Raw genomic sequence first — 15207 nt, forward strand, 5'->3', positions numbered from 1 at the left:
TGATTTAACACATCATTACAATCTCCTGCCTATCTTTCTTCATCACCAATGGACAGGTTTCTGTCTCCAGGCTGGCTACTTCCTCTGCGTTTCGTAACGTGCCTATACAGTATTTTACTATTTGCTGCCTGGTCCCATTTTGGCAATTTTATCCATAGGTTCTTGTACCTTCTTAATCCACACTTTAATACCTTCTCTAGTTACCTTACTTTCCGCTTATTCTTGTATGATCTATCACTCAAATTCTTCTTGTGGAAACCACTCCTCTTTTCTACCAAGCTTAGTGTTTTTGCTAAGATTCCTTGCTGTGATTCTAATTTTCTTGCCTAAGACACCATCCTCTACTTCACAAAGATATTTTTCCTAAAATTATTCCATCCATCTCTAAAATTGCCAAATTTTAGACTCTCTTGTTTCTTATTAAACCGCACCGGAGGCTCCTCTCAAATTCTCATCCTGGAGTCTACCAACGTCATAGCTTTCGGGTAGGTGGTTATCCCTCCTCAATTTCAGCTCTAGATAGACTCTAAATACTACCAGGTAATGAATAACAAAAGCACGAAGAACAATGGGAAATCTTTTTATAAGAGAGTGGATATAAATTTGAATGAATATTTCGGCCCTATGTCCAAGGGCCGTCCTCAGCAAGACAAAAATATATAAAAGAAGAAAGACTGACAACAACCTGCGACCAATCAAACTAAAATTAAAAATTTTTCAAAGCAGTCCCAGCATCCTTACTTCAGCAAAGTTCAACCTGGACTGATAAAAAAGTGAGGTAAAACAAGGCGATTCAATGAGATGAAAGAAAATTAATTTAAAAGCACGTTCTTATTGCTAATCCAGCCTTTTTGGCAGTTAACCTCAAAGGTCTTTTTGTGACCGGTTCTGTGTTAATGTCTATTGGTTTTTTTAAATATTTTGTAAGATCATTTTTAATTAAATTTGTGCATAGAGCATTTAGTGTATATTCCCCTAAGTCCCTGATTAAGGAAATATTATTATTAATCTTAAGTCTGATTTCAGTTGTTTCTCGGACTACATGTTTTATGCCTAAGTCATTACTAATAAGGGCAGATTCATCAAAAAATATATTGTGGCTAGGATTTTCAAATACATGGCTGCCTAAAGCAGAATCAAATGAAACAGTAGAAACATTAGAATTTAGAGCTTTGACAATATCATTTTTATGCTGTTGAATGAGTTTCTCTAAATTTTGGTGTGTTTTACCTACATAGTATTTGTCACAATCGCATGGTATTTGATGGACCCCTCTTTGGCGAGTAACTGGGGTTTTATCTTTACCAGAATTTAGGAAATTTATGATTTTGAAATTATTGGTAAAAACTACATACAGATTATTTTGTGTGCAAAGTTTTTTAAGATTTGTGGTGATTTTTGGGATGTAGGGAAGGTAAATTATGTTTCAGGGCTTGTCAGAAATTTCACATGGTAAACTATCATTAATTTTACGGGAGTGTCTTTTCAGTCTACATACTATTAATAATAAAATAGGATACCCATTTCCAAAAAATGTGTCCCTGATAAAGTTTAGTTCTGCTGTGATGTGGGAATCAGAACAATTGTTTAGGGCACGATCAGCGAGAGAAATTACGAAAGCTCTTTCAACTTGCGGGGGGTGGTTTGATTTAAAATACAAATATCCCCCAGAAGTTAAAAGAGCTGTCGTAATATTTTTACTGTTTCATTTAATTCTGCTTTAGGCAGCCATGTATTTGAAAATCCTAGCCACACTATACTTTTTGATGAATCTTCCCTTATTAGCAGGGGCGTCCTGAGGCTCATTTTATTGGGGGGGGGGGGTCTTCGTAAATTTTACCGAATCGCTACCTGATTTATGCCGAATATTCTGCAGAAATCAAGAATTCGCCGCGGCGAAAATTTTACCGAATGCCAAAAAATTGGGGGGGGGGGCGCCCCTCCCCGCGCCCCACCGAACGCCCCTGCTTATTAGTAATGGCCTAGGCATAAAACAGGTAGTCCGAGAAATAATTGAAATCAGACTTAAGATTAATAATAATATTTCCTTAAATAGGGACTTGAGGGAATATACACTAAATGCTCTATACACAAATTTAATTAAAGATGATCTTACAAAGTATTTTAAAAAACCAATAGACACTAACACAGAAACGGTCACAAAAATACCTTTGAGGTTAGCTGCCAAAAAGGCTGGATTAGCAATAAGAACGTGTTTTTATATTAATTTTCTTTCATCTCATTGAATCGCCTTGTTTGACCTCACTTTTTTTTATCAGTCCTGGTTGATCTTTGCCGAAGTAAGGATGCTGGGACTGCTTTGAAAAAAATTTAATTTGAGTTTGATTGGTCGCAGGTTGTTGTGAGTCTTTCTTCTTCTATATATTTTCGTCTTGCTGAGGACGGCTGTAGGACATAGGGCCGAAATATTCATTCAAATTATCTCCACTGTCTTAAAAAAAGATTTCCCTATTGTTCTTTGTGCTTTTGTTGTTTGTAATGGAAAGGTAGTGTGGTCTTCGTCACCAGATAATGATAATTAATTTAATATCAATAACGACAATCCTATGAGTATCTCGTGCTGATTCTACCAGTCATTGATTTATAAGAACATAATCAATAAGGTTGGTTGTCTTACCATCATGAGGGTACCATGTTAAGTTATGACCAAATACTGTATAAGTTGCAACTAAATTGTTATACCTATAAAATTACAGTTTATAACAGTTGCTATTGTCATTTCCTACACCAAATTTACCTTTTTCGGCTCCATTTAGGTGAGGCGTGCAAAACTACTGTGATTCCAAATTTTGACGGTATATTCAAAGTTGCCAAAATTTAAATTGCAATCAATTTAATTCTTAAGCAGAAAAATGAAAAAAATAAATAAATATTCCGATAAACAAAAAAAAAAACAGCAAACACTTTTAATTTTAGAATTAAAACGAGCGAAAATTAACAAGTCAGAATTATCATGAATTTGTTTATGCTCATCTTAGCTTTTTATATGGCTCTTTTCTGAAAAAAAAATTCTTTAAAAAAATATATATTTTTAAATTAATTAACATGATTTAAGCAGTGATTTCCGTGCAAAAAAAATGAACAAATTCAAAAATCTTCTTTACATAGGCAGAACTGGATTATTGCTAATAAGAAACATGTGGCACTCATCTCATTTTCAATATATTAATTATTGAAAATTAATTAATTAATATTGATTTTTACTGCAATATTGTGCCACTTTTAAAAAGTCCTCACGGCTACACTGCGAATGCCGTTGGGTGTTATGTGGCCCGTAAGCCGTATATTATACAAACCTGAAATAACTATTTGCTAAGAATTAAATTACTAAAGCATGGTCTCCATACTCATCCGAATAATGATCCTAAATATTTTTCAATAAGATTATTGGAGCTATTTAATTCAAATTAGCAATATATTCAATGCTGTTGGGTGTTATGTGGCCCGTAAGCTGTATATTATACAAACCTGGAATAACCATTTGCTAAGAATTTAATTACTAAAGCATGGTCTCCATACTCATCCGAATAATGATCCTAAATATTTTTCAATAAGATTATTGGAGCTATTTAATTCAAATTAGTAATATATTCTATTGCTACTTTCTTCCTGATATTTGTTTTTAGGGTTAATGGATTTGACACCTAAACAAATCATAAAAATATTTGATAGACAGCACTTGCTAGTCTTCACAAGAAAACAATGAGTCAAATGCATATCTTAAACTAGAGCCAATAAAGGCCAATTGAATCAATCGGCATGTAAGGATACAATTTGCAATATGAGGGCTTCACAAACCCTAGTTCTGCTCTACCATAATTTTTAGCTGTGAAGATAAGACCCTGGACCATTAACTATTTAGCAGCAGTAGTCGTACACACACATGAATTTATTTAGAGGCAAGGGAATTTTAAAAACATAGGTGAGTTGTATGGAAAATGTAAGAAATGCCTTTAATTTACTGAAACTTCTAAAGAAACATCTTTACATTTGCGGGGGGGGGGGGGGTGCTGCTCATCACCATTTACCTTTTTTATGTGCACTTTCCCAAAGGCTTGATTTGGAGCGAATGAGGTAAAGGGTTCAAAGCCTGCCTAGTGAAGTGTAATTACCAGACTAGTTTTTGAAATCTAAAGATAACGGTAACCAAAAATATAAAAAAGCTCTAAACAAAACAAAAAACTAGCAAATGAGAAAAACTGCCATTTTTTGCTGCTTCGGGAATGGTAAACATTATCTAAATTAATGTTAGCAGTAATATATTATTTTGAAAATAAATTGAGGGGAATTTCGAAAAATAGCCTAAAACCCCCTAAAAAAAGGTGTCGAATCGAAAGAAAAGTACATAATTGGAATCAGCATGGTCGAAAACTAAATACAGGAGACTACACTCACCTGGCTTTTGCAACAAGGAAAATTACTTTTTTGCATGGGTATCAATGATGTAGCTAGTATTATTCAGACAAATTAACAATCATTTAAATAGCCTGAGCCGGTTTGGAATCGTTTTCTTAGTATAAATTTTCAATTTTCACAAGGAATTTTTAGATTTAGTAGGTAACTACTATTTTTAGCTTGAATTTTTGCATAACGAGGCAACTAATTACTAGTATTCCAAAGCTGTTTCGATCATTCATTACAAATCAGTCCTCAGGAAAACTGAAAACGGCCAACTTCATTATACCAACTTACATATACTTTTTCTTAATAAAAATTCATAAAAATTACGTAAAATAATGTAAACCACCATATTTCCCAAAGCTAAAGCTTGTCAGAGAGCTCATCAGAAATATGCATAAAATAAACGCAATAAATAAATGCAGAAATATGCAATAAATAAAAGCTTATTTTTCCAAAAATGACTTCATGGAATATTTGTTTATTTATATGGCTTCGTTATCCTTAGGCTCCTCCGCAAGCCTAAAATTAATAATCGTAACTCAAAAAGCATTGTGATGCATAGCACATAGCACATGTCAAAATATGACACTTTTTGTTAAAGAGATATTTATAACACACTCGACTAAAGGGAAAGGTGCTCAATCGATTGGTCCCTTTCCAACACCTTATTTCGGTATCCTCTTCTCTCAGTAGCTTCTAGTTTTTCTAAAACGTAGCTCATCTTCTTTTCTCAAAAAGAGACGATGTAATGTGGACCTTTTCCAATCAAACTGTTTGTCCTACGTTGAAGCCCAGTCAAAATCAATGCTGTCATAATCAGATGTTGCTAGTGAGATTAAAAACTAAGATATATTTAAATATTTATGCCCTCCTACAATTTTTTTTCTCCTATGTTTAGAGATAGAAAAAAAAGGAATTGTTAAAAATGGTCAAAACCGAAGAATGAAATTCGAGCTTTTTTTTATTAAGTTATAAGGACGTGTATATATAAAATTGGATTTCTGGTTCTTCAGGTGCCAACTTAACTATAGGATGTCAAGGCATTAGCTTTTGCGTCGTTTTGATGCGTTTACCTTTCAACTTCCAGTAACACTCTACCGTTTTGGACGCCTAAAGTAACTCTGAAGTAGAAAGCCGTTGGAATGATGAGAGTTACTCAATTGAATTAATTCCATCCCAACTCTCCTTTTTAGGGGAGTCGGTTAGAGTAAGGGGTTTTTCGAACGCTTATGTTTTTAAAGGAATATCTAATAATTCTGGAATTGGACAAGCAGACTATTGACTAGAAGGCTTAGAATAAAGTAAGATATATAAATAATGAGTAAGCTAAATTAGTTTCTAGCATAGATTGAGCGTGCAAACAGTAAGTATGGTTTTAACAGAATAGGTGGCACATTCTCGGCATACATTTTGAATTTGTAATATAAAGGCGCTCAACGTAGAAAATTAGTTTGCCCAAGCCGTGTTTCCCTCGTGTTTTTTCCAAACCACATATGTCATCAAATCCGAATTAACATCAAAATTAAAGTAGTCACTATCAATCGGCAGAACCTATTTGAATTACGACTTTCACTTTAAAGAGTCTATATACTTAATTATTCATTTCTTTGTTTTTCGGGAGTTCCTTAGGAAACAATTATCTAAATAAAAGCATTGGCACTGAATTAGTACTGACTGTATTGAAGTAAAGAAAAAAACAAACCGAAGTCCCGTGCAACACGTCCTCCTGTGTATTCTTTATCATGTCTGGTCTACCAACCAAAAGAACAGCAAAAATAATTAAAAACAAAATAATTAAAACATTACATAAAAATTGGAACCGTTCAAAATAAATAAAAGAAGAAATTTTCTTGGCAGGATTCTGCTAATAGCAGTATAAATCCGAGTTTTTCGATAGCTAAATGTATACTTGTTCAGAAGCAAGGAGATCCGAAAATGGCTGAACAACCAAGGACGTAGAAAAGTAGAAAATCAAGCCAAATGTTATGCTGATTGGCAAGGCTGGTAAGGCTTTCCCAAGAATGGCCAGGAGGAGCAGCGTCAACGAAAGACCCTGAAAAAATAAAGGACACTTTTTTAAAGAATAAAAATAAAAGAGTAAAATTTAAAATTCAGAGCAGTTATGAAGAACGTTATAACACATGTTATAACATTATACTCTCCAGCATTTGTTGACCAAAGTGTTTGCTACTCATTCCTAAGCAAATTGACCAATTAGGCTGAAATCCGACGCATATAGGGGAGGGGTATGCTGGGGATGCATGCTAAAAGGAGGGGGGACTAAACTGATCGGTCTTACCCTTGAATCATTATTTCTTTAGTATACATTTTACATGGTTCCATAGTGTAGTTGTTATCACGTGTACTTTACTTAATATAGGTCTCTGGTTAAATCACAGATGAAACCACTGCTTCATTTAGTTAGTATTTTGTATACTAAGCTGAAAATTGTGGAGAATCAGGGAAAGTTGCAAAAGTACTAGAGGGGCTAAGAGGGAGCATAGTGGAGGGATGAGAGGGTAGTTGTTTGTACAGTGATATTAGGAAGCACTAAAAAAAATTAGAGATGTGATGCCAACTATAAAGAAAAGATGCCACTATGAAGAAAAGGAAAAGTAACACTTCCAAACAAAAACTCAACAAAACTTCAACAAAACTCAAACAATACAATGTAATAGGGGAGGACAGGTCAGGTCGTGATCAACAAGTACTAACCCTGAAAAATGCAACACTCCATACTAAAGGAATTTTTGCTAAATTTTAAATTTTGCTAAATTTGCTAAATTTTAAGAATTTTTGTTAGATTTAATAAAAATACAAGAACCTTTTAAAAAGGTCTCAGTTCACTGGAAAATAAACCAATTGTTATCTTCAATGTTATCTTATGAATTGGGATATCTTCTTTGGAATGATTTGAAGCTTTAGGCTTAAGGAACATTCTTAAGTAAAATTTTTCCAATTTGGGTTGTTTACCATGTCGACACTAAGTGTTTAAATTGACCTAAATTTATGTTAAGTAGGGTTAAAACTTACGATGAAAACGGCAAAAAAATAAACTTACGATTAAAATGGCCACGAAACATGCTATTGTAGTATTCCAATCACCATAAGACGAAGCTTTCCCAACCAAGACACTGTAGAAAATGAAATCACCCAGTCCTAATTTGACACCACCTGTAGAAACAAATTACTAGTTAAGGCAGAGCAACTTGTTCCTTTTTAGACAGATGCATTTTTACCCATTGATTTCATCCATCACAGGGATAATTAAAAATAGATATTTTTTAACGTTTCTATTACAATTAATTTCACAATTGCAAATTTCCAACGTAACCTCGATCAAGGTGATGTAATTCTACAAGCGGTTCTTCCCTCCTTTTACACCGTTTTGAATAAATCTGGACACCGCTTTTATTAGCAATGTTCTTGTTACGTGTTTTGATACATCAGTATTAAAATGGACACCTTTCAACTGTTCTTTGAGAATAAAAAAAGGCCAGATGGGCTAGATTCGGGCTACAAGATAGATATCGCAGCAGTATCCATCGAAATTCACTAAAAATTTATTTTGCAACGCGTGAAGAAGGCGCTGAGACGTTGTCATGATGGAAGAGGATTTGATGATGAGCTTTCCTGAACGCATTTTGGCTAATTCTACTCTGGATTTCCTCAAAACTTCTACATAACAGGCTTCTGTGACATTTTGTTTGACCTTCTAAAAAGTATACAATACAACTCCTTTAGAGTTCCAGATAACAGTTCCATTTCCTTGTTGACAGAAATTCCGTGTATTTTTTAATGCCCTTTGTATTTGTTAACATAAAAGGTCATTAGAAAAAGTTATTGCCGCCTGATATACGAAAAAAAATAAGATATAATGAGATTTTTCATAAAACGTTTTCGGGATTTGACCCCAATCCGTCCCAAACTAAATTCTTCGTATGTGTCAGCATATGGCAAGTACTTTCCGTGTCCCAGCCATTTAAACATTTGCCTCTCAAATACTTGGACTATCTGTCTTGGCTTTTCTCTGTCTACAATTGGCCATGTCTTGATGCAACCTATGCAACCTACTGCAAAATACTTGATAACTTTAATTCAAAATCAACGAACTCGGTCGAGGTCCTTGTTCCTTGTTCGGACAAGTAAGGAGTTTGATGAGATAATCATCAAATCCTCACAAAGATTACACACAAAAATTATATCCCGCAATGTTAAAAAAGGAATCGGGTAATAGGCGTGCCTGGAAGCTATTTGTCAATATCACTTATAACGGCTTTCGTTACCCAGAGTTACAAGTTGGTAGTAATGTTAGTCTTCTAATACTCGCAACGATCACAACGATGCTACTACTCGCAACTTTACAATGATGCAAATTTATATATCATAAAACCCAAAACAAAAGGGCGTACCTTACTATTTTTTCTAAAATAAATAAAAAAAGATATCAGCGGGACTTTATCTACAGTCCGAATTTTCTAAGGTGTATTTACTACTTAGAAGGTAAAGCAAACCAGCCTTGATTGGGAAAACAATTCTTCAGACTTTAAATATATAATTCGCAAGTGTCCATAACAGCTACCAGCCAACAGGCTTTTAACAGTTTCACTTGAGACTTTCATGATCAGACCAATGAGTTGCTTTTCGGAAACTCACAAGACAGCCTGATTTCTTTCAATTTCTGATAAGCCTGAAGCCTAAAGATAAGTGCCTATATCTTATTAAAAAGAATGCAGTCAGTAGGTTTTATTAAAAGGTGAAAAATTTTCTATGTAGAATGGTAACTATGCCCTCTTTTGTCTCACGTCTTGGAGATGGAGTTCGATTTTTCAGGATAAGTTTTCTTCTCTTTTTTTTTTTGGGGGGGGGAGGGGGAATAGTACTTAAATATCTGTTTTTGGAGGAAGGGAAAATACTTTGCCCCCTGGTCTTCTGGTTTATACCTGTCGTCAAACAGGATTTTTGGCTAGTTCTAAAATATTTTTTGTATTCAAATCCCCGAAGAAAAAGCTGTTTTACGAGAGTAATTATTTGTTATCTCCAGCAGAATTATGAAAATAAGAGATATGCCCTTTGATTTCTGTTTTAGCTATATTAGGATTCCACTAAACCAAAGTTCCATTTAAAGCAAACAGCACCACATTTCATTAATCTAAAAAGAAACAAATTTTATTTAATTTAGAAAGAAAGTAGCCTAATATAGAAATAGAAAAAGGAATGATTGCAAACCTGTGCACATTATAGAAATTGTAATCACAACCCTTGGTTTTTATTTAGTTTAGCCACAGGCCTAAATACTAGTTCTCTTTTTTAAAAGCATTCTTATAAACAAGTTGAATTTAAAAACGACCTTTCGTTTGAATATAACAGCTCCTAATATCTAGCTAAGTTCAGAAACACAAGAAAAACTATCTCCAAGACGGAAACAACGGAAAAACTATCTCAAAGACGGAAACAAGTTGGCATGGGAAGAAAACATCACGTCTTATCTTTTTCCTTAAATCGAGAAGAAGTCTAGCTGACCGTTTTTCTGTCTGTGGGTACGGCTAGATGAACTTGGAGAACATGCACCAAACAACCGGAGCTGGAGTAGATCACTTAATGAAAATTGAATTCATTTATGTAGTACATATATCAAATATGATTGCAATGGCACCTATTCTCATAAAATGGGAATATTATTCGGTTTGTTTCTTTCTGTTTTTTTACAGACCAAAAATTATTCTACCTCTGCGTCTGCGCGCAGTGTACTACGACTATCGCTAAAAACCCACTACAGCACCAAGCCACCTGAGGCCAACACCGTAGCGCAAGCCCATCGTCAATCCTAAACTATTCAATGTTTCAATTTTTACCCTCCCCCATGAAGCTACAGTTTCCTTTAGATCTTTTCTTATGACCTCTTCCCACCCCATCGAGGGATGATCTGCTTTTCATTTGGCCTTAGATGGATGGCCAAAAAGACCTAGACCCAGCAAGTGGAATCGAACTACATTTTTCCTGCAACTTAATGTTTAATAATAAGGTATGTCTGTTTGAAGTATACTACGAGGAATGAAAAACAACCTTCTGGCCAGAGCTCTAAGAAAAGGGCAAAATTAGACTAAAAATAGAAATTTTGTAGTTAACAAGCAAGATAAGCTAAAACAAGATTGAAGCTCCTTCTAGTTACTAACTTTTAAAGCAAAGCAAAAGTGAACCCAAAATTCCACCCAAAGGCAGAGAAGAGTGACTTGAGCTGGGGGGGGGGGGGAATAACGAAAAATCTAACAAAAATGAATACTGAATCGAATTCAAGAAAAAGAAGATGAAACTTACGCTCTTCTTCTTCCTCAGCTGGTGTTGGTCTGTTGTCTGCAATAGTTCTTCCAGCAGGACTGGATATGGTATCATTTTCTGCTACTTCTCGCTGCAAAATAGTAAGTATGAGTCTATTTTTCTTCGGTTTGTTGCAATTTTTGGGAAAAAAAGATACACAACTTTACAATTAAAAAATTTGGTCTAAAATGGACAATTTGAATAATCGCTCGACTCATCCATGCACAAATACCTTAAAAGCCCCTAGGTTTGGACTTGCTACATCTATTAGAATAACTAAAGCCGTACACAGCCGAAACGGGGTATCAGAGGAATCCATCCAGGGACAGAGAGAATAAGATATAAATAGAGACGCGCAGGGGTAAACATCCATATTTTTCAAAAAGTACCTCCTGTACTCACAATCTGATTCCCATCTGTACCCACATTCCAAACTAGAAAGCAATCAGAAAAGGGTATCAATAGGAATTTCCTTGGCTTGGATGTGACTGAGCAAAGTAGTGAATGTTTCTACGCAAATTTGGTGGTAAGGCGCAAGTTTGGAGGGGTAAAAAAAATTAAAGAAAACGCAACCCAAATTTGTCGACAGTATTTTTTTTTGTACAAGTCGCGCAAAATTTGAGGAGAGAGGTTGAAACTAGGGAAACTCCTGGATACGGCCCAGCTTGAAGGCTGTACATATTTTCAAGCTCCCGATGATTCATACGCAAAACGTCTTATACAAGTCTTATCAACGTTTTATCAAGTCTTGCGCCAAGCACTCATTTTCTACCATGCAACATGATGGAATCAATACTCAGAATCTTACTTTGATATTTGCAATTCTTTAGCTCTTTAAGTTTCCCCCAAAAAATCCTAAGTAATTTCATACTGAGTTTGAATTGTACATATTCATTGCTACATCCTTTTGTGCAGTACAATCTGCATTATTTTGAAATTAAATCATTTAATGCAATGATTAAACCATCACAAGAGAGCTATTTTGCCTAAGCTAACTTTTTTTTTATTTATTTCGAAAACGGAATTGTAAACACAATCGAGTGGAGTTTTTCGTGCTCTACCGAATGGTGTTAGTAGAGTTTTCCTATCTCATTCTATGAGCTTCATTAAGTTTTCTGTTTTCCAAATCAGTACACGGTGCAGGAGAGCATTTTTACCGAAACTTTTTAGTTGACAAAAGACCCACGCATAAAATATCTCTAAATTATTCAGATTCATTTAACAACCAAGCATGCAAAAAGTCATAAGCCTACACAGAACTTTACAATACGGATCGCATAAATAACACTACCAAACTTGTGTGTCTGCTGATGGAACCAGTCATAAAAACTAAGTAACAAGGAAGTGTAAATTAAGGAGCCAATTGAAGGTGGGGAAAAGGCATGGTAAATAATAGTCAGAGTAGAAAATATATGGAAAAAAAGTAATCAGATCAGATATTGCCAAATTTTAGTTTAGAGGGGTCTGACAAGCTACAACCCAACAACTCAAAGAAAAGAATGAGTCTTATAAAACAGTCACAGGCTAAACCAAGAGACACTTCTTGCTTATTAGTTGCTAATCGGTAAAAAGATGAGTCAAAGTTTAAAGTAACATTAACATTGAGGCAAACTTGAAGTTTACTTCTGAGCTTGCTAACTACAACCTACGGCTAATATTTATTTATTTATTTATTAACCGTCAAAAAAAAGGTACAAAAAACGGAGTATGACTAAAAAAGAAAAAACACACACAAAAAACAAATTACAACACATTACACATAATCGAACAAATTACAAAGACGAGAAACAAAAACTCAATTATACACTGAAGAAACATAAGCAATATGATTGATAACTTCAATTCAACTAACCTAACCTACAGCAAAATACTTGATAACTTTAATTCAAAACCAACGGACTCAATCAACTAGTCTAAATATGACAAAAGACGGTAAAAAGACTAAATATGACAAGATGTGTGCACGCAAAATTAAATGGACAGCGATCCACTGTCGTAGCAAACAGTACTAAGGGTAGGAAGAAGCTATCTTATTCTACCACTTCATTTGCTCAATTATAGCTACCGTCGCGTCAGCACTTTTTAAATCTGGGACAAGGTGCGGATTTCTTGCCCACGGCTGATGTCAAAACAAGAACTTCGCATACTTAAAAAACGTGGATCTGAGCTTTCTTTTCTCTGGCTCGGGAAAAATTCTCCAAAACGGGCTTAGATACAGGAAATGGGGAAGGGATACTGCGTTATAAAGTCGAGCCAGAATTAAACGGTTGAAACGGATTTTAGATGAGACTACTCTACTGTAAGAAAAAGCTAGGCGTTTACGGAGATGATCAATAAGAAGGGAGCGGGTAGTTTTGAGATCCTTTCCAATTGGTAAACCAAGGTAAATAATTTTCAGGACAGGGGCTACAGACAGTTCTCCCAGCCTCACAGACGAGACCGCTTCTTGGCGCCAGTTGAACAGAAGAATATCCGACTTCCGCGGGTTAAATTCAAAGCCAATGTGCCTATAATTTGATTGTAGTATGTAGAAGGTGGTCTCTGTACCTGCGACTGAGTGAATAGGGTTCAAAATGTCATCGGTGTAAGCTCTCATTGTAATGTCTATGCCACGAGCTATGCATGTTGTCTCTCGATAGTAGACTGTGGTTCAATAATACAATTATTAAAGGCACAAGGAGATGTGACTGATCCTTGTCGAGCACCCTTTTTTACTGGGACTACAGGATTCCCTCGGTAGGACAGCATCACGTCTGGTGTGTATGCAGTGAGGGCTCAACCATGGCCAGGAAGTAGGAGTTCAGCCTGTAGGTGGTCGTACATGTCTTTAATGGGTAGTAGGATGTCCTTTTGTACACCTCTCTTTCCCATATCCAGAATGAGTTGGTCATAGAGAAGTGAGTCGTAAGCACGGCAGATGTCATGTAGACCTATAACAATGGACTACTTTGATTCATCAGCGTCAATCAACAGTGAAGCCAAAGCAGAAATGGCGTGGCCGCAACCAAGACACTCTGGAACCCAAACTGGGAAGGGGGAGTCCAGCATTTTTCCTGGATTTCATCAATGACCAAAAGTTCGAAGATTTTGCAAAGCGTTGGTGCTACTGTGATCGATTTGAACGAAGCACATTCCGAAGTACTTTTTCCTTTTTTTGGGACTGGCCTAAGTGACCCAGTACTGAATGCCGATGGTACGAGTCTAGTAGTGAAGATCATCTGAAAGAGAAGAGTTAGGTGTCCCATGAAAGTTGGGCTGCAATGGCTACGGTGAAGGGCGGATACACGGTCAATGCCAGCCAACTTCTTTTCTTTTCAACCGTCGGATCGCGGACGCAACCTGTGATTGGGTAACTAGGAAATCTGTATCTGGAATTGATGAGAGGAGGGATGAAAGCTTTTCTTGAACAGAAATGTTAAGATCCTGTTTTGGGGCTAAAAACTCATCAAGGTAAAAGTTTATCCATGTTAAAGATGGGATATCTGACTCGGGACCCACTGACTCCTTCTTATCAAACATTTTCCATAACAGATTAGGATTTTTAATTACTTTTTCAGAAAGCTCAGATTTCAAATGCAAACGGTGACGAGCAAGTTCCTTCCCAAACCTATGCTTAGATGCAACTCTAATCTCTTTAACTACTCCTGAGCGTGGTCTACCACATTCTTTCCGTATCCCGTGCCAGAAGGTAGCTCGGTGCAGATGTCAAATAGCATGACATACATCAAGAAGATGTCTTACAAACTGTGGTTGATTTTTACCATGTGTTTCTTTTTACCTGCAGAACAATAGAATTCAACCTTCAAAGCTGGGCAGCCAGTTTCAGCCTCTGGAACATACATCCTATAAAACTAGTGATTTTTACCATGTGTTTCTTTTTACCTGCAGTACAATATAATTCAACCTTCAAAGCTGGGCAGCCAGTTTCAGCCTCTGGAACATACATCTATAAAACTAGTGTAAATAAACCAACCAATGATATTTCCTTATCTTCGAAGAATCATTCAAAACTAGCACTTTATTTGGATCAAGCGCTAGGATATCACTATTTTTAATAGACAAGATGTTAAAATAACAAAGCTTCAAGAACTGAGTCAAAAACGCTAAACTTTTTTCGTTTGTTCAGGGCTAATGGACCCCTTTTTGCTGCTAGCCCGGTGAAAAAGTAATATCGGCTCGAAAAAGCAAACTCAGCAAGGACTAATAGACCAGCCTGCCTCTGAAAATACTTGTAAGAAACAAACAAAAGAATTGAATCCTTAGTCACCTCGGCAATTTTCCACTAGCTTGCTAAGCTGGGAAGAAATGAGGGACAGACCTGTGCTATCAGTGCAAAAATACTATCCTCGTTATTTTCAAAATGGGGGAAGGTTGAAATTTTGTAAATGTGATACGACGATAGAGATTAGCACACATTTAATTTTGATATGACGTCAGGTCATGTTTCAGGATCTTTTCCAAACTATA

At 35.7% G+C, this 15207-nt stretch overlaps 1 protein-coding gene across 1 annotated transcript in view; it reads right to left on the reverse strand.

The window, feature by feature from the left end:
• Window positions 1–6129: 6129 nt before the first annotated feature.
• Psn (presenilin) overlaps window positions 6130–15207 on the reverse strand; it is a 60893-nt gene continuing 51815 nt past the window's right edge. The window contains exons 7-9 of the mRNA XM_089106372.1: window positions 10741–10831; window positions 7484–7596; window positions 6130–6475 (exon numbers count right to left, since the gene is read on the reverse strand). Coding sequence (XP_088962498.1) covers window positions 6320–6475; window positions 7484–7596; window positions 10741–10831 — 360 coding nt within the window. The 3' untranslated portion in view covers window positions 6130–6319. The remainder of the gene's footprint in view (window positions 6476–7483; window positions 7597–10740; window positions 10832–15207) is intronic.

Source organism: Artemia sp. Qi Xiang Cuo, chromosome 20 (assembly GCF_049724085.1).
Source record: "Artemia sp. Qi Xiang Cuo chromosome 20, ASM4972408v1, whole genome shotgun sequence".
Taxonomy (NCBI): Eukaryota; Metazoa; Arthropoda; class Branchiopoda; order Anostraca; family Artemiidae; genus Artemia; species Artemia sp. Qi Xiang Cuo.